The sequence below is a fragment of the Drosophila gunungcola genome, chromosome 3R, assembly GCF_025200985.1.
Source record: "Drosophila gunungcola strain Sukarami chromosome 3R, Dgunungcola_SK_2, whole genome shotgun sequence".
NCBI lineage: Eukaryota > Metazoa > Arthropoda > Insecta > Diptera > Drosophilidae > Drosophila > Drosophila gunungcola.
This window is the reverse complement of record NC_069139.1, coordinates 21,050,015-21,068,344: the sequence shown is the minus strand read 5'-3', so window position 1 is coordinate 21,068,344 and position 18,330 is coordinate 21,050,015. Positions and strand designations below refer to the sequence as shown.

At 40.2% G+C, this 18,330-nt stretch overlaps 5 protein-coding genes across 5 annotated transcripts; all 5 read right to left on the bottom strand.

Annotated features, from left to right (window-relative positions):
• Positions 1 to 192: 192 nt before the first annotated feature.
• On the bottom strand, positions 193 to 4,288 carry LOC128259907 (uncharacterized). The gene is made up of 4 exons (XM_052992538.1): positions 4,192 to 4,288; positions 1,772 to 3,380; positions 1,517 to 1,713; positions 193 to 853 (listed from the first exon to the last, which is right to left on the bottom strand). The coding sequence occupies exons 2-4, from the start codon at positions 3,254 to 3,256 to the stop codon at positions 424 to 426; spliced, it is 2,112 nt and encodes a 703-aa protein (XP_052848498.1). The 5' UTR covers positions 3,257 to 3,380; positions 4,192 to 4,288; the 3' UTR covers positions 193 to 423.
• A 2,654-nt stretch (positions 4,289 to 6,942) lies between these two features.
• LOC128252361 (uncharacterized) lies at positions 6,943 to 7,619 on the bottom strand. The gene is made up of 3 exons (XM_052980019.1): positions 7,398 to 7,619; positions 7,178 to 7,345; positions 6,943 to 7,104 (listed from the first exon to the last, which is right to left on the bottom strand). The coding sequence occupies exons 1-3, from the start codon at positions 7,617 to 7,619 to the stop codon at positions 6,943 to 6,945; spliced, it is 552 nt and encodes a 183-aa protein (XP_052835979.1).
• Positions 7,620 to 9,855: 2,236 nt separating this feature from the next.
• On the bottom strand, positions 9,856 to 10,497 carry LOC128266509 (uncharacterized). The gene is made up of 2 exons (XM_053003081.1): positions 10,390 to 10,497; positions 9,856 to 10,335 (listed from the first exon to the last, which is right to left on the bottom strand). Exons 1-2 carry the CDS (start codon positions 10,495 to 10,497, stop codon positions 9,856 to 9,858), a joined length of 588 nt encoding a protein of 195 aa, XP_052859041.1.
• Positions 10,498 to 11,149: 652 nt separating this feature from the next.
• Positions 11,150 to 11,845, bottom strand: LOC128252339 (uncharacterized). The gene is made up of 2 exons (XM_052979984.1): positions 11,732 to 11,845; positions 11,150 to 11,674 (listed from the first exon to the last, which is right to left on the bottom strand). The coding sequence occupies exons 1-2, from the start codon at positions 11,843 to 11,845 to the stop codon at positions 11,150 to 11,152; spliced, it is 639 nt and encodes a 212-aa protein (XP_052835944.1).
• A 1,056-nt stretch (positions 11,846 to 12,901) lies between these two features.
• On the bottom strand, positions 12,902 to 14,236 carry LOC128263197 (uncharacterized). The gene is made up of 3 exons (XM_052998005.1): positions 14,106 to 14,236; positions 13,930 to 14,043; positions 12,902 to 13,355 (listed from the first exon to the last, which is right to left on the bottom strand). The coding sequence occupies exons 1-3, from the start codon at positions 14,188 to 14,190 to the stop codon at positions 13,057 to 13,059; spliced, it is 498 nt and encodes a 165-aa protein (XP_052853965.1). The 5' UTR covers positions 14,191 to 14,236; the 3' UTR covers positions 12,902 to 13,056.
• Between the last annotated feature and the right edge of the window lie 4,094 nt (positions 14,237 to 18,330).

The following is an 18,330-nucleotide window of genomic DNA, read 5'->3' as shown; positions in this document are numbered from 1 at the left end:
TTGAAGAGGAATTTAGAATTAATTTATTTTTGTAATAATACAAGTCCACAAAAATGAATAAAAAGTTGTGATAAATCATATGCATATAATAAACTCCATAATAAAAGGACTCATTAAAAGACTAGCTCTTCTTTTAATTGATTTATTAAACTTTAACTAGAGATCGTTGATTCAATGCTTCTAATAGTTGGTAAGTCACAAGATAACGTTGCCGCCGGACTCGACAGGAGTTGCCGTGGCAGTTGCATTTCCCGTTGCACTTGCAGTCGAAGGAGCCACCCAATTGAAGGCGTGGCAGCCGGAGGACACCGCCGCGGAAGTTGCCACTTGTCTGCTGGTCGCCGTAGCCGCCGGAGGTCCTGTTGCAGTTGTTGTGGCAGCAATGCGGGGCACGGGCCGCAGGACATTCGTATTGGGATTGGGTCATTTGACCGGCAGTGGCGGCATCAGCGTTTGGGCCACATTCGACAGTTGCCTCAGGTGATTGGCCTGCACATATTGGAAGGCCGAGGAGCGCTCCAGATGCTGTGATAGGTAGAATTCTCCAAGCGAATAGAAGCGTCGCTGGTCGAAAGGCTGAAAGGGAAAGCCGGGAAATCCCCGCTGACCAGTCCCGTAGTTCTTACCATTTGGGGTCGGGTAGAGGGGCACTCCCTGCGGTGGGCGTGGCAGGGAGGTGTAGGGTGTGGCAGCTGAAACCGCCTGTCCTCCTGGCGTCTGCTGCAGCTGAACATGATCGGTCAGTTGGTGGCCATTAATGGCCATCTGCTGCTGCTGTGCCTTGAAGAAATCGAGGCTCTTCAGATTATCCAGCATCTGATGGGAGGCCTGGTGTTTCTTCAGGTAAGCTTGCCTGTTGACGAACGGATAAAAACCGAATAAATATTATTTGTATAATTAATAGATCTTCTGAAAACAATACCCAAATATAATCGATTAAGTTTTATTTAAGGAAAATAAATTTTAAATGCAGAGCACATTAGTCTGAGCAATGTTTTAGATTCTCTTTTATAAAGCGTTAAACAAGTTTGTTACTTATATGACATAGTTATACTCAAATAGTTTTTTACTATATTGCATTCCATAACATTTACTTAAGCTGGTTATCATTTGCTGATGTTTAAAAATATAAATAGGTATCTATAATATTTTTGGCTTTAATGCCGAAAAAAAAATCATTCCAAGGCATAAAGAAAAAATAATTGTATGCTTTAATTAGTTCCTTAAAACATTTAATTTTCGATTTTATAAATGATTTGTAATTGTTATACCCAAAGGACTTATATAATTAATTTATTTATTTTAATTAAATTTTTGAAATTATAATACCCAAAGGCTTGGGTTAAAGGATGTAAATATTTAATTTTTTTATCTTAAAAAAACATTTTCCAAGGCATAAATAAAAACTAATTAAATAATTTTATAGTTCTTTAAAACGTACGTAAATACTTTTAGATTTTATAAATTATTAATATATTAATATTAATATATAAAAACGAGTGTGTGACTAACTTACCGTCTGAATGTTTTTCCGCATATGGGGCAGGGATATATCCCATCGCTGGCATCGTCGCCACCTCGTCCCGAATCCAGCATAAGATCGCCCGTGTCGACAAGGCGCTTCTTGCTGGGATTACCTGAACCGCCGCCAGCATCTGATTTGGGTTTGTGCCATCGGCGATGGGAGGCCAAATTGGCCGGGCAATTGAAGACCTGCAAAGGGATTAGGTTTTAGCCGGCTGGAGGGGAGCTGCTGTGACCAGCCACAAACCTTCTCGCACTCGGAGCACTTGTACTCGATGTGGACGATGCGGGGACAGCGGTGCTGGGCCAACATGAAGGCGTCGTCGTAGACGGTGCGACAAAGCTGGCACAGATAGTCGCCAATCTTGTTGTCGATGCTGGCCAGGATGGCCTTGGCCTCCTCGGTGATTTCGACCACGTTGAAAGCCGGATCAATGTCGCCTTTGCGCACCACCAGCTCCTCGTCGTCGCGCAATTTGCGGATGATGGTGCCGGAGACGGGGCTTATGGTCTCCTCATCGATGGCCATGTGTTTCCGGAGTTTCGACTTCTTGCGTTCGGGCTTGTGTGGTCGCGTTGGTGGTAGCAGCGGAGCAGGAGCGGGAGCAGGAGCACGAGCAGGAGCACGAGGAGGAGGAGGAGGACGAGGTGACAGGCCGGGTGAACTAGTATCCCCAATCTCCACTGTTGCCACGCCACTCAGATCCGTGTAGGTTTTCTCGCTGTTGCTCTGCACTTCCGCAAGTTCACCAACATCCACCACTGGCTCTGGGAAATCGCGCTCAAAGAGTCTGGCCAGACCATCGACGGCCTTGTTATGCAGCGTCTCATCCTCGTACAGCAGTTCGTTGCGCTTCAGGGCCGTGGTCTCCTGGAGTTGGGCATGCAATCTTGTGGCCGGGTCCACCACCTCACCCTCATTCTCGTCGTCATCATCGCCCAGGACATCCACGAACACCTCCTCCTCCTCATCATCCTCGGCATTATCGCTGACTTGAACCTGCAGTGTCTCATCGTCGCCCTCGTTGACTTCCTCCGTGTCCGTGGCGTACTCATTGTAGTCATGGGAACTGACAACTGTTTCATCCTCGTCCTCGGTCAGCACAATGGTCTCATCCTCCACGTAGATGGGCGAACTGACGCTCGATTGAACCGCCGGAATTTGCTCTAAGTTATTTTTCGCCCCGTGAAAATGACTTTTATTAAAGGAAGCGCCCTCAAAGTTGTTTCGTATGGCATGTGGCTGATGATGTTGCTGTTGTTGATGTTGCTGCTGCTGTTGTTGATGCTGCTGTTGTTGCTGATGTTGCTGTTGCTGCTGCTGTTGCTGATGATGGAAGTAGCTACTGCCTGGCTGCATTGCAAGGGCCGAAGGAACATTAACTGGAGCCGCCGGACTTGCCATGTGCGGACGCCACAGGTAATTCTCCTCGGACATTAATCTCTGGCGCTTGCGGGGCGGCGAGGGCGTCGATGGTGGAGTAATTGGCACCACACTGGCCGCAGCCCGCAAGGAAAGATCCAGGGGGGAGAGCAGCGAAATAGCCGGACGATGCTGGCCAAATTGCGGAAATGTCTCGTTGATTGCTGGTAATGCCCGGCACTCGACGAAGTGGGTGGTGCTGGGCTGGCCTTGAAGCAACCCGGGCAGTTGCTGATGCTGGCCCAGATGCGGCAGCGGCTGGAGATGCGGGTGCGGGTGCGGGTGCGTCGGCGGATTCATGTTCATCATTTTACTCCCTTTTCTATTGCGCTTTCGTTGTGCCGTCAACTCCTTGGAGTTTCATTTGAAGTCTTACAATCAGTGTTTTTCTTCGACAATAAATTCTTAAATTCAAGTTTTGGATAAAATTTTACTGAAACAAAGATTGTCATATATTGTCTTTGAAAAATTAATTATTTGAAAACATATATTAAAAATTTTAATAGTTAAAATGTTACATTTTATATAATTTTATATATTAATAAACAAAATATAAATATCCGTCGAAAGTGGATTTCTGTTTAACTACCTCGGTACTATTTATTAAAATGATTATTTTTATATCCTTGCAGAGGGTATAATAACTACAGTCAAAGCTTGCAACGCAGGGAAAAAGACCTTATAAAGTGAATATATTCTTGATCAGAATCACCAGGAGATTGATCTAGGCATGTCCGTCTGTTTCTACGCAAACTAGTCTGCTTAAAAACTTGTATTTCTATTATAGGTATACACTATAGTATATAATTCTGAACAAACCGGCTCGAAGGACTTTATGTTATGGCTTCAATAGGAGCAATTGGAAATAAAACGGAAAAAATGTATAATTTAGCTGTATTACATAGTCAAGGATTAATGTTTCAGAATTAAATCGGACGTCTATAACAATCGGAAAATTCAAAAAATAAATGAAGCTGAAATTATAACTTTCCTGGTTTTTAGTGTTTTTTTAATATTCAGACAAATTATAGCTGCCATAAAAACGATCATAAAATCACGTTAAATCGAAATTAAGCCGTTTTCTATATCTGCAAGGGTAGGTATATAAACATCGGCTTGCCAAAGTTCGCTTTCTTTCTTGTTTTATCAAATATTTGGATGAAAATTTCTTTAAATTGCTACATTTATATTAATAATAATAACTTAGACTTCTTAATAACTCATTAATAATTAAGCAATTTTACCTTTGGATACATAAACTAACGGCAGAAGTATTTTTGATTTTTATAGCACTTATTATTACACGAAATTCTGATTTCAAAATTTTTTGTTTTAATTTAAGTACAATTATATATATATTATTTTTATATTTTTTGGCTCTAAGACTTCATTTGCTTGCTTTGTTTGCTAAAAGCTTTTCAAAAATTCAGAAATTTTAATAATAATTTCATAAATTTGATGACACCTTTACACTGCACTAATGTACCAGAGACTTTTCCGAAAGTCCAAGGACTTTGCTGTTAACTCAAGGACTTTCCGAGACACGCAACTGACCCGCGGCAGGCTTCAAAGAGAACTGAACTGCGGACGGTCACCTGTCGCAATGCTGCGTGCTGAAATTGGGTTTGAATGCGAAGCCAATGAAAGGCAGCTCAGGGCGAGCACCCACCACCCATCAGCCACCCACAGTTCCACCCACCCACTAGGTCACCCACATTGCTGAGCGGGATGTGCGGCTCTCGCTCGCACCTTGCGGCGGAATCCTGGAGCGGCCTGTTCTGGGATTCGCCGGGCGGATGACATAGCTCGACAATCCCACCCCCGTACACCCACGCATTTGGGATGCGCATGCGCGGACACGCCCCCTGCTGCAGGTCCACCAGGGGGCGCCGCTTAAATGTTTCATCTGTTGCTCCGCTGGGGGCACGCTCATTGGCAGCCCGTGCCCCGCCATGCCACGCCCCATCCAAAGTCCGGAATGGAATGTCATTGAATTGCAGATGAAGAATTTCATTGCACTGCGTTGGAGTTTTCCCCACCCACTCCAGTGGGGGATGGGAGGGGGGTGAGAGTGCCTTGGGGCGTTGGCAGGTGAGTGCTCCTTTTGTTGCCAGCCCCAGGTCCCTTTATGCTCTGCTCATCAAGCCCCGTCAAATCCACCTTCATGGCATCACCATGGTCAGCGTTGTTTAGACATTTTAAGAACCAAAGGATTCTTTTTGTGGTTTTGAAAATTTAATGTAGCTCCCCTCTTGCTGCAAGCGTGTTTCCAAAATGGCGTCAGCTTTTGGCCAAAAAATTAAGGAAGTCGGTGGTATTCAACCAGGGCTGCAAAAAGTGAATTATACACATATTATATGTGTTTTATAATAAATTACCCAACTAGTCTACTTTTTTTTATTTCTGATAATAAATTTACTTAAACGGCATAGTAGTTTAAGTTAAATTCTTTAAATATTAAAACACAAATAATATTTTTTAAAAAAATATACAAATTTTATATTAAGTCATAGTAATTTATAAAAATTAGATTGCATATGTTTTTTTTTTAATTTGGAAAATTGTTTCTACTTTAAATGAAAACGTAATAATAATATCTTATTATAGTTCATAAACAAGATCTTATTTTATTTAGAGATATATATTCATAAAATATATTCCTATTTGGATAAAATACAAAACTAGTCTAGCTTGTTTTTATTTCTGATAATTATATATATAAATGTTTATGCTGACTAGAGTTTTACATTCTCCTGTTTCTAGTTATCTTTGTCTGTTCATCCCTGCCATCAATTGCAACTGAATGCAATTAATTAGAGAAACGTTCTACAAAAACTTAATTAAATTGTTGCGTCGCGACGCCATCAGCAGCAACCTCGTCCGTAGCAGCGCCAAAAACAATTCCGACTAATAAACTGAAATTAAATTACGAACTTTTATACTCCGCCGCACAACCGAATAAAGAAGCTGTTTGCCAGCTCACTAAAGGAGGAAAAATTGTGAAAAAAAATGGCTTATTAAGTTTTAAGCCTGGCCAGAATCTATTGTGGCAACGAGGTCAACAAGTTTCAGTTTGCGGCTTTTCCCGGCCCTCGGCTAATTGTCAGCTTGTCAGGGGCTCATTAGCATAGCTGCCTGCTCCTGACACTGAGAACGAAGGATGTCTAAGGAAATGTTCTTAACGAGAGCGCCAAACAGTTTCCACTCATTTGCATGAAGATTTCGCCGGCTAATTGCCCAGGTGGTTGTCGCTGCCAAGTGTCGGATTACACACGTAACAATTCGGAACGGAGCACCCCCAAACCTTGTGGTGCAAAACACCAAGCCCCATCCCCTGGAAATTGCCTTTTCTGGATCGGATCGGAGGGTTGCTTCACGAGTTGGTTGGTTGACTTGCGGTCGGCGGTGTCTGTTTACACAGCGAGGGTTGGGTAATGGGCTCTTAATTAGGCTCATGTGATTTTTGAACACGGATTTGCGTTTTGTTTGCCCATGCACTCAGAATCGAAATAGAATACAATGTGATTTCAATAGAAAGTAAAATCTACCCTAAAGCATAGAAACATTATTTTACTTACTAGTTATTAGTTTTAATGGAAAAATCTTTAAAAAAGGCATACAAAAATGTTGATTATTATTTTTTAAATAAAAATATTTATTTAAAATCCTTTGCTTTCATTTGTCAATTTATTTTTTATTACAAAAAATTGAAAAAAAAGATATTTTAAAAACAATTTAGTTTTTCAATAACCTGAAACATTATCTTAGTTGTAAGAAGTATTAGTAGAAAAAAAGTTTCATTAATTAGGCTTGTTGTTTTTAAGCAACACATATTCTAAAACCTAGTATTTTTTTCAAGTGTGGGATTAGATTATAAACCGTATATATATGCGCTTCATTAGACCGAAGCTCATATTGAATGCGATTGATATCCGTAAATAAAGAGATCTTATCTAGTAGGTAAGTATATAGTTGAGTCTAATATATCTAGTTCTTCAGCGATCAAATCCCAAATTCACCTCAACGTGGACTTCCACTTCGCCCCGCCAAAGGCCATCTGTTTTTAGGTGGAATTTAAGTTTATAAAAACCACTCGGCACGGGAACCTTAGCTATCATGTTGTCAGTCAGGACCATTCGGTTCACGATTATATCGTGCTGGAAATTAATGAAAATAACAGATCATATATGGGGTAGAAATAACCACTAGTTTTAATTATATACTACCAACATTGTAGGGACAGCTGTGATTTATGTTGCTAAAATTTCGTATACCATCGTACACCAAGTTGAAAAATGGAAAGCGTTTTCGGTTTTTCAGAAAGCTGCATACATCGACGGTTACATTGTAGAGGAACGGTCTATAACCATTGAACCTTCGGTACAAGGTTAGGACGCACTGAAAATGGTAATAAATATTGGAACCGTCTGATACTCTTACTTCTACGTACCGTCGAAGTGTTAATAGGCAGTTGATTGGCCTGTGCATGTAAAAAAAGGCCCACAATGCCACGACTCAGAAGCTTAAGTTCACAGCGTTTGAGCTCGCAAAAAGACTTATCATAGCATATACACTTTATATTCGTGAATTTAAACAGAGCGTCTGAGTTGCAAATTAACAATATTAGAAGCACATATGACCACACTCCGATCGGATAGTAATTGAGGTTCATCGCTGATCAGCAGTTCGCAGCTCACTGAATTCTAACAAAACTAAATTACAAAATGCGTTTGGTATTCATACCCTCTACACGTAGAGTATAAAGAGTATTTTGCACTCGTTAAATATTATATAATAATATAATATAATAATATTATATAATTAGTATAGGTATAAATTCCATATTAAATAATATAAGTTTTATACTTTTTAGTTTCATTTATCTACAGAAATGTTAAAAACTATAGACTACGATTTATATTTTCATACTAATCTTATTGAGAAATTTTACCTAGTAGTTTAAAATTCATTTACAAAATGTACAGTGATTTCTCGGTAATCATGAGTGCTACAGAATTGGAATGGGTAATATTCGGGAAACGCGAATCCGCTTTTCTAATACGTAAATAATTTATGGTTAAACTATCAAAATTAATTTTTTTATTTGCAAATAAGTAACATTAGTCGATTTGTAATAGCCAATGTACCGAATTAAACGCCAGAATAAAAGACAATGACAATGTTTATTGATGCTTTAAATACCAAAGCCTGAAAACGATCGGTTGGGCTTTAGAAATATATATATATATTTAAATTATGAAGCGCAAACAACTTTATTTTGGTCGAGTACCAGTCGGATTGAAAGGCACTTTGGTACAACATTAAAGACTTCCTGTATGCCACGCAAAGGACAAAACGCTATTGACAAACCATGAACGCAACTGCACATTTCCCAGTCCCTGTGCAGTAACAATTTGAGTCGCCTCGTCGGAGACGTTGATGACCTTTGGGGGAAGACGAGACCCAAAGTCCTGGCCAGCAAAATGGGTCCTGCTGCGAGGGCCAGCTTTAATTAGAGTGGCATGAAAGTATGCCCGAGGCCCCGTCGCTCGATGCAATTCTTATGCAAATGCTTTTAATTACAAAACTGTGAAACTGAATTACGCAACATTGCGTTATTTAAGTGAATTATTTTGAGGCAGGTTCGTGTGTTTAATTGCCCAACTCAACGCCTTTTTAATTGCCACAAAAAAAGGGACCCGGCTCTAAAGCTGCTTTGAAGTCAGCTTGAAACTGACTTCATCAGCAACCGAAAATCGATTTTGATTGAATCAATTTGTATATACATCATCTATTTGGCATGTTGCTGGACAAAAGCTAAGGAGCTCTAATTTCGATGACCTGTCCCATCGGATTAGCTGAAGTATTTCGCCGTCAAACGCCAATTTCTCTGTGCTATTGACCTCTCCCCTGTTGCCAAAACGAAATTGAAAATATTCCCTCCCCCTGCCACGGAGGCTAATAGAAAATGTTTATAGATAAAAAGGCGACAAATTGAATTTGCAAAGGTCACACATAAGTGCGACACTCGATAGCAGGCATTGGCACTTCACGTGAGTACCTCCCTCCCAACTTTTCCCCAAGTTGCAGGAATTTTCCCTTCGCCGCCTGTCGAGATTGAAATTTTGATTTTGATTTTGATTTCCATTTGCCTCGGCCTCGGCCTCGGCCTCGGCCTCTGCTCGGGATATATTCACATTATTTTTGCCAAATTGAATTCGCAAAGTGATTTGATTGTGCGTTAAGAAAGGCATTACCGATTGAAGGGTGTGACCCATGTCAGGCAACCCCTTTCCTCACAAAAAAAAAAAAAAAAGAAGTGCTGTGTGCGCTAAAAACCGCATTATGGACTTTAATTAACAGGGGCAAGAGTATTTCAAGCTCCATTAAAATATCATATTACCATCGCTTTTTGCCAGCATAATGATGGAAAGGGTTTTAGTGGCTTACGGCTTGAAGACTTTTACCGCAGTTATGGCTAAAGAGTGATACCCTATAGATCGGCCATTGAACATATTGTTTTTCTATTAATTATACTCGAATTGCGCATATGGCTTCGGGGAAAACCGCAAGGATCCCGCGGGAAATCCAAAGAAACCCCCCGCACAGGAGCACACACGCAAGTCTCTATAGTTCGGGGATAATCACCATAATCGGCCATGCACTTGGACGGCACTTTAAACGATTTTCAATATGTTCCCTGCTCCGAAGCGCATGACGCACAATGGAAAAAAAAAAAAAAAAAAAACGGAAGCATGTGGAAAATGTGAAAAATTCGAGGGCGAAGGGACAGCAATCCGCTTACAATACAGACTGGTGGTGAATACGAAAACACACACACACACACACACACACGTCCTGTAATTACACATCCTTTATTGTTACACCCTCTGTACAATACGCAATGTTTATTCGGGGCCACTTGGAATCCGGATCTCGGTGGTCACCTGCAGGGCAAAGACCTTTTCGGCCGTTGCCTCAATTACCTCCACGAAAAACTTGTAGGTTCCGTTCTGCAGATTCTGCGGATAGATTTCCTTGGCCCTCACATTCTTCAGTGAGTAGTTTCCCGCGCGAACAGGACATGCGATGACGTCGCTCAGCTGCACCTGCGTCTGGAGGAAGTACTTCATCATGGGGTTGCCGGAGAACTCGGCGAAGAATCCACACAGATCCAGGGCCCTCATCTGGAGCAGGGTCACAAAGGTTCCCCTGCCCGTTGGTCGCACCCGCAGTTTTAGGTTGAAGGTCAGGAAATTGCTGCCCAACTCTTGGCGAAGCGATACAGTGAGTTCGAATTGGGTGCGACTTGGGTCGATGCTGGCCAACGCTTTCATATAGCGAGAGTCCCCGAAAATGTTGATATGGTGGATGCGGAGTATGGGTTTCTGCAAAGTGGCAAACTGTAGATCGTACGATGTGGACAATATCTATACCTTGGCTTCTTCCTCCTCCTCCTCCTCCTCATCCCACAAGGACTTTGAACTCGTTGCGTTGCCATTGATTATTTGAAAAAGCGGGAAGAACAACGCTAGCTGAACAAAGTTCATTTCGCAATTAAAAAAAATATTCGGGTGGCGATCATCAGGTGGTCATGGTCCATCCACCGCTGAAACTTAATGCCACCCATTTAATTAACGACCTCATTTTCAGCTAGTCTAAATGATTAACCCCTCCATGACCGAGGTTTATTTGCTGCATTAGCTTAAATATGTACCTCTTGGTGAATTTATTTTAAAAAATATATTTAAATATCAAATTTTGAAATATATTAAATGAATATACATAACAATTTACAAAAACAATTTTTTTGTAAGGTAAACGAAATTATTTAAAGGTAAATGGCTTCAAATTTCAAATCAACGGACATTTCAGGTAATTTTTCAAGATTATAAAGTCTGTGATTACGTTATCCGTAAAAAAATATGACTTGAATTGATGAAATTAGCTTGTTTAAATAATTCATAACCAACACGTTAATATATTATAATAAATTATTTAAAATGCTTTTTTAAAACTCAAAGGGTTTTATTTTTAGATTTTAGTTTATTTTGACTGTTTTTAGGGTAGTATTTTGGTTCTAAGCAAAAATCTTTAACTAAACAATAATTTTACAATAGACTTGAAACAAGTACCCAACTCCTAATTTTATTTAATTTCAAGTATTTATTTCGTTTATGTTATTTTTCGGGGTTTGGAGATCTAAGCACATTCTAAAACTTTTCTATGGGTTTTACATTTTGAGTCCTTGTCTACGACATAGACCCTCGAGTTGACTTGGAGGGCAAATACTTTGGCAATCTCTCCCATCTCCTCGACAATTTCGGCAAAGAACTTGTAGGTGCCATTCTGAATCCCTTCCGTCTGCATATTGCCGGCCACATCGGAGTTCAGAATGGAATAGTTTCCCACGCGTACGGGGCACACGATAACGTCGCTCAGCTTCAAGCTTTTCTTAAACATATATCGTATCACCGGATTTGAGTTGTAGTCGTTGAGGAATTCGCAAAAGTTGATCCGACGCAGTTCGAACAGATCCACGAAAGCACTACCTCCTTCTGGCTTCACTCGCACCTTAATGTTTATGATCAGATGGTTGCTGCCCAGCTCATTAACCAACTGGACATATAGATCGAAATGGCTGCGATCTTCGTGGATGTAGGTCTTCGTCCTCATGTAGTTCGACTCCCCAAAAACATGGATGTTATTTATGACAGCGTAGGCTTTCTAAAAATGAATGATTACCTTAGTTTTAGCTAGTTCATCTTTTGGTTTTTAACTCACCTTTTCACTGAAACTGTATTCGGTGTAAAAGGTATTGGGATCTCCAACCACCTCGATGGCCAATCGAATGAAAGCGGAAGCCAAAAAAACCCAACCGAACTGACTGCCTTTCATTTCGGAATAAACTTTAAATCCTTCCCTATATACAGACCCATAACTCGTTTCCATTATGACTAGGCGACTAAATGCTTAAAACAGCTTAATCTTCGTTTTATTTTAAATAATTTGGTTAATTGTTATTATCATGGGATCGGTGCGGTTGGCTAAGCCTTGGTGCATTTGTACCTAGACTCGTGTGTACTGAATTTTAAATTGTATTATTAATACATAATAATAATTAATTATAAGTCGGTTGGCTAAGCCTTGGTGCACTTGTACCTAGTGTGTACTGAATTTTGAGTGTTTTTAGTTGTATTTATTAATACAAATCTAGGTAATTATGAGTCATTGTTTGGCCTTAAATAATAAAGTACTTGGCTACATGGTTTGTTGTTTTTAGAGAGATAAATGAAACTTTATTTTTATTTATATTTAACTTCTTTCACCAAGGTATTCATTTAAAGACCATATAGTTTCAGAATGTTTCTTTTCATGATTTTTTGTTTAGAGAGACTTCAATTATTATAGCTCTTCAAATTAAATTTTTTTATGTTTTTGAGATTAACTGTGGCAAAATGGTACAGAAATATATTGAAATTTTTGCAATTTTTCAGCCAACCAATTTGTAGATTCAGGCTTTATGTCACCACCTAGTCAACGACTCAATTAGTTAACCGTCGGATATGTGCTGCCATCAGAACTTGTTCATTAGACCCCATCACCAGCAGGAAGCTCCAAAGTGTTGAAAAGCCAATTAGCTTTGAGCGCCGGAAGGAAGCCATAGGAGCTGTGCGTGTAAATGGGGGCCAAGAGAGCGCTGGAAAGTTTAAACTCCAAGTGTGAAGGGAGCTGGGAAAACCACCAGCCACCTGCCACATGCCACATGCCACCCTCTGGATCTTCCCACACCCGGAGCTGCGTAATTTTCTGCGTCATTTAATTAAGCCGATTCACGGCGCCCTCGAGTGCGGTGAGCTGGGCTCCGGCTTAGCCGACGTAGACTGGCCCACACGCCCACATGTGCCCGGGTAATTAACTCAGCCGTTCATGTCGATTATTTATAATATTTTCCCCTAATTATTTATTCATAACTGCTAATAGTGTTTGTCGGACTTAAGTGCCAACAGCTTACGCGCTATTAATTGGGCCGATGATGCCCAGTGCCTTGAGCATTGATACAATGCCTCGACCTAATCTCTTAGTCATCTGCGGCTCAGGAGCATAGCCTAAGCACCCGAACTGGGCTTCTTGACACGTGTGTCGGCCAGGAAGCAGGATACCACCTGGTTACCCTGCTCGGAGTCCAGCAGTCTCACTTCCAGGCGAGTGGGCACCTCGGGCTGGTTGTTGGTCACCGGCAGGAGCAGCTGGTATGTCACATCCTCGCCAGCGTCCAGGGGACAGTAGGCGCCGTGCAGCAGGTTGCCGCACACATTGCCGCGGGCAGCCTCCAGGTCATACGGTATCGTCACTCCCAACGAGGTCAGGTGCACTACGGCCGACAGCTTCTTCATCGAATTGCGAGCTTTGGAAGAGAAGACAAAGGAATGGCTTGAGTAAGAAAACTGGGCGGGGATTAAAAGACGGGGGTTTTGTGTGTGACAAAAGCTAGTTTAAATATTTATAACTTCTTTAGAAATAAAATAACCAATCTAAAGATTTGGTTGTAATCAATTATTATAACTCTAAAAACCAAATAAATGTTAGGAATTCATTGGTAAAGTAATTGCAATTAACACTGCAATTAAACTTGACGCCAGTATTTTAAAAGGGACATCTCATTTAAAGCGAAATTGAATTTAATCCAAATAAAATTTAATTAATGAAAAATTTGAAATGTCAATAACTTTAAATGTTCTAACAACATATGGTTTAGGTCGGAAATATATTTTAAAGCCAAAATAAAAATAATTTAGTCCGGAAAATATTTTTATATTAAAACACTTGAGTCTAAAGGCATTGAAATGCCAGAAACTGCTAAGTTATATAATTTGAATATATAAATATATCATTACAAATACTTGATATCATTACAAATGACAAAATTAATTAATCGAAATTAAACAGAATCACTTAAGACCTTTTTAATGAATACTTACTGGCAACAAACTGGATGTCGATCTTGGCCTCAGATCCCTTCCACAAATCGCAGGGCAAGGCATCGCATTCGTCGATTTGGACCATCAGTGGCTGGGGATAGTTGCTGTCGGCACCTGGGAATAAAATTACTTTAAATTAGTATATGATCGCAGGGGATTCCTTAAGCCAGACTCACATTGTCTAATTGGAGTGTTGGCTGCCACCAAAGTCCACATCAGAGGGATCGCCAGGCACAGGCTGAACTTCTTGAAGCTGGTCATTTTCTTAGATTTTCGGTGGCTGACACTTGTGCTTACTTTGAAAGTACTTTTGGTATTGGATTCCGGATTCACTAATCGCAGGGGTATTTATACCTAAAATGCCCAACTTAGTTCACATGCACTCACCTCTTAATCTAATCGCTTTGGGCTTTGAACGCTTGCACCAAAATTACGTTTGATTTTGTTGATTTCATGGCAATTATTACGTTTTAATCGCACTTAGAGGGATCCTTGCAAAAACGTGAGTATATTTTAGAGTACAATGGTAAAAAATTCATTTTAAATGAAACTAGTTGCTCGTAGCTAGAACAAGCTCAATTGAATTACTTTATAATTTTGATTAGTATCAATACTTACGAAAATCTTGAGAATACATCAGTCTATCAATATGGCAACAACTATTTTTATTTGATTAAAATATTCTAATGAAACGTTTGAAGCTCTCAAGATAGTGCAGAGCTAACATAAGTGCTCTTATGGTTCCCCAAAACACTAAATGAATCATAGCCGATGGATCCCTAATTACCAGCCATATTTGGGTAGTCAGTACAACTGCACTTATTGAGTGCAGAGCACGCTAGTTTTGGCCCAGATAAGGTGGCCAACAAGAACGCACACCTGTTGTGGTCTTGGCCATTTCGGGTGCATTTGCACGCAGGCAAAAGAAAGCATTAAAATTAACCAACGATTAGCGATAATTTAGTGGAACAAACCGGGCAACCGAGATTACGAGATTGCGGAATCGGCCACATTATACCCATTATTCACTCGTAGCATACTTTTGGGTCACTGGTCTATAGCAACCCTCTGCCGATCGTCGGTACATTAACATCAATTTATATGCATAGCCAATTTGTAGCAAGTTTTACACAATTTTTTACACCCACTTGACTCGTCGAGAGCGAAAACAGCAGCTGCCTGCAAGGGGTGTATCTGGTGCCCAAATTTCATCAATATTTCCTGATTTTGTTCGCAAATTCAACTGTTTTATATGCAAATTAGCTAAGCGATTTCGCCCCCGCCAGCAATTGATTTTAAAATGTTTACGTTCCTTCGTAAATGAGTAAAAGATTGCTGGCACTCGAAAATCGGGGTTCACTAAGGAGACTTAAGCATTCAATTGGCCGAAACGTTTGTTTAATTTGCATTTTTATAATTAATTTGCGCGTTAATGCATTTTTAGTGGAATTTTTGGGTGAGTATTGCTATAAGGGTGGCAAATATTTTAACAAAAAATCCACTCTAAGTTTTTTTTTTTAATAAAACAGTTTGTGCTTTAATATAACTGTATAAAGTAAAAGCCCACTGACATTTGAAACTATTGGTGTAATGACATATCCTTACATTTTGAAATCATTTCAAGGCAATCATTGGAGGCAAACCTTCAAATGCGAAATCGTTTACAATTCTTGGGAAACCACTATGCATTTTCCTTGGAATTCCAAGCATGTACCCGGCATCCATCAATGCCAAAGGGAATTATGGGCCCGGCTCTAAAATTATGTAACTCAAGGCTTCCAGCTAACATTTTAATTATACGAGGGCAGGCAGAAATTGAGAGCGACTGGCACATATTTATGCAAATTAGGCAAACTTCTTTTCGCCCGAAGTGGGCACATTTCTCAGGTGAAATTGCGTTGCCAGGTGAGAGGAAGGCATAAAATGCCAACACGTCGGGGGAAAATTACTCGACAGCCGAACTTGTTGCAACGCATGTTGCCTCTGATTTCGGGGAACATGAATTTCGCATTCACTTAATTACAGTGCCAAAAGCAGAACAGTCTCTTTCGGGGGTTTGAGCAATTAATTAGCATCCCTGACCGAGCTTGACATGGTGGAAAAATTTAATAAAAAACATTTTTGCATGACGGCATATGCAAATTGCTATTGGCATATCAAAGGGTGCAGCAAGGCGAGAAACTCTCGGCCCTTTCCGCCCCCTATTTTCCAGGTGGAAGGTGTGGAAAAATTGTCTCAAGGCCAGTTGGTCACCTGGCTGACCACAAGCAATCATAGATTTTTTCTCGTTAAAAAGTAAACAGCTGAATGCACTTGGATAGTTACAACTACATACCAATCGAGTGACTCCGAGAATAGACCATTATATTTAGGGGTTGCTATAACCAGTGCTGTTGATTTTTTATTTGATTTCAAGAGGTTTGTCTTTAACTTGTTCAAAAATTATACTATTCCCATTTTTGTGTAATTTTACAATTACAAACTTAACCAGAAAATTTAAAAGTCAGTAGAATCAAGTAAAAACATAACCAGGAAAATAATTGAAAACCCTTTCTAAGAAATTCAAAAAATTTAAATTTTTTTTTATATTTATAAAGGTTTTTTCTCAACACAAGTTTTGAACTCATCGGCAGCACCTGTTGAGGGGTTAAAGGGCAAGGGTTCATGGGCAACTGGGCGTGCCCGTGCCCTTCGAAATTCCTTTATTAATTGACAGCACACGGCAGCTCGAAAAATGTAATGAAAAATTAACAACACGAAATCAAATTGCCGCCTAATTGAGACACAATGGCCGCGCCAGTTTGTCAGTTGGTCGCTCGGTATTGAATTACGTGCAAACAAATATCAAATTGAAATAGAACAGACATCTGGGAACTGGGGGTTGTCAGGGGAAAAAGGCCACAGGATTGGCGTGACAAATTGTTTGGCTTTGGCGCTGGCATTTAATGTCTGACTTGATTTGACAAATTAATTGAGTTAGCTCGGCAAACGGGCTCTCTGGGCGGGGCTAGTGATATAACCAGTCTATTCAAATAAAAGCTCAGTAAACCCAACCCAACAAGGAACAGAAAGTGTTGCCTACTTTTCGCCAAGAAATAATCAATAATCAAACTCTTAGTTCGGCTTTTCCTCCCCCCACACCACCACACACATTATTGATTCCACGATAAAAAGGCACATCAAAGATAAGCCGAACATCCGTGAAATACGTTTGGGAATATGCAAAAATGGAGAACACCCAAAAGTGCAAACGGAAACCGTTCTACTAAGTGGAAATGTTTGGCTGCAAAAGTATTCGGGTATCAGATTTTCCGGCCCAGATAATTGCATTAAATGACACCGAGAATAGAATTCAAGAATCAATGTATCAACGTATCAGGCTGATGCTAATCAAATATTGCGGTTCCCTAAGATACTTTTCGGGCCCCATGTCTGTGATATTTTTTTTATTTCGTGCAGGATTTTCCATTGCTTTGACATATTAAATAATGTCACAACAATTACATGTGAGGAGCTAGGACAGTTCCTGGGAGAAAAGAACCGGGAGGGTGGCATGTTCAAAAGCATTTTGAGGAAATCTCATGCTGCGCTGCGGCCGTGGCTGTCCACATGCCAAGTCACCACCAACCATCCGAAATGTTGCAAAAAAATATTTGCGAGGGTGGTTAATAGAATAAAAGATTATTCATGAAAAAAAAGTAGATATGTTGTACAAGTTTTAGTGTAAAAATATAAGGTACTAATGTTCTGATAAACAAATATTTGGATATACCTGGTTTTAACGCTTTAAATAATATTCTTTGAATAAAGCATTTAATACCATTTCTGGTTTTTTACCCACAAATATAGGCAAAAAAACATTTAAGATGCGTTTAAAATAATCTTCCAGGCTTTTCAATTTTTTCCGAATTTAAAAAAAAGGTGTACAAAAAATATAAGGTAAAAAAAAAAAAATCTTTTGCAACTTTTATAATTTGAGCAAAAAACTGCCATGCTAAAAAATGCTGTAAATTTTTTAAATATTTTTTTCGTTTGCGTAAACAATCAACTTTTCAAGCCCACCTCGCTTTTTTTACCTTTGGCGAATTCGCAAACTGTTGAGTGCTGGATGGGTGGGAGTCTGGGGGGGAATTATATATTTTCCAGCTTACTTTTAGTCCGTTTCCTTTATACTCGCACATTTTCCTGCCCCGCAGAAGTTCCATTGTCAGTGGCTTTGGCCGAGGCACAAATGTCTGTGGGTTTTTCCGATGCCATCAGCAGGCTTAGTGGCCTGCCTGCGGAGTGCTCTGGGATTTATTTTGGCACTGCCACCACAGTCTTTGTGCCCGAAACCTGGGTGCCGTGAACTCGCCGATGAAGTGATAAAATTCTGCTGCCCGATTTCATAATTTTACGATC

What these genes read in the sequence shown, in the direction of transcription:
- LOC128259907 (XM_052992538.1), bottom strand. Translation starts at nt 3,256, where the DNA reads ATGATGAACATGAATCCGCCGACGCACCCGCACCCGCACCCGCATCTC. An exon ending in AGTGCTCCGAGTGCGAGAAG is followed by an intron (nt 1,714 to 1,771) that starts GTTTGTGGCTGG and finishes ATCCCTTTGCAG; the next exon opens with GTCTTCAATTGCCCGGCCAA. An exon ending in TGCGGAAAAACATTCAGACG is followed by an intron (nt 854 to 1,516) that starts GTAAGTTAGTCA and finishes GTTCGTCAACAG; the next exon opens with GCAAGCTTACCTGAAGAAAC.
- LOC128252361 (XM_052980019.1), bottom strand. Translation starts at nt 7,619, where the DNA reads ATGAACCTCAATTACTATCCGATCGGAGTGTGGTCATATGTGCTTCTA. An exon ending in TGCCTATTAACACTTCGACG is followed by an intron (nt 7,346 to 7,397) that starts GTACGTAGAAGT and finishes TACCATTTTCAG; the next exon opens with TGCGTCCTAACCTTGTACCG. An exon ending in ATCACAGCTGTCCCTACAAT is followed by an intron (nt 7,105 to 7,177) that starts GTTGGTAGTATA and finishes ATTAATTTCCAG; the next exon opens with CACGATATAATCGTGAACCG.
- LOC128266509 (XM_053003081.1), bottom strand. Translation starts at nt 10,497, where the DNA reads ATGAACTTTGTTCAGCTAGCGTTGTTCTTCCCGCTTTTTCAAATAATC. An exon ending in AGGAGGAGGAGGAGGAAGAA is followed by an intron (nt 10,336 to 10,389) that starts GCCAAGGTATAG and finishes GCCACTTTGCAG; the next exon opens with AAACCCATACTCCGCATCCA.
- LOC128252339 (XM_052979984.1), bottom strand. Translation starts at nt 11,845, where the DNA reads ATGAAAGGCAGTCAGTTCGGTTGGGTTTTTTTGGCTTCCGCTTTCATT. An exon ending in AATACAGTTTCAGTGAAAAG is followed by an intron (nt 11,675 to 11,731) that starts GTGAGTTAAAAA and finishes ATTCATTTTTAG; the next exon opens with AAAGCCTACGCTGTCATAAA.
- LOC128263197 (XM_052998005.1), bottom strand. Translation starts at nt 14,190, where the DNA reads ATGACCAGCTTCAAGAAGTTCAGCCTGTGCCTGGCGATCCCTCTGATG. An exon ending in CAACACTCCAATTAGACAAT is followed by an intron (nt 14,044 to 14,105) that starts GTGAGTCTGGCT and finishes TTTTATTCCCAG; the next exon opens with GTGCCGACAGCAACTATCCC. An exon ending in CGACATCCAGTTTGTTGCCA is followed by an intron (nt 13,356 to 13,929) that starts GTAAGTATTCAT and finishes TCTCTTCCAAAG; the next exon opens with CTCGCAATTCGATGAAGAAG.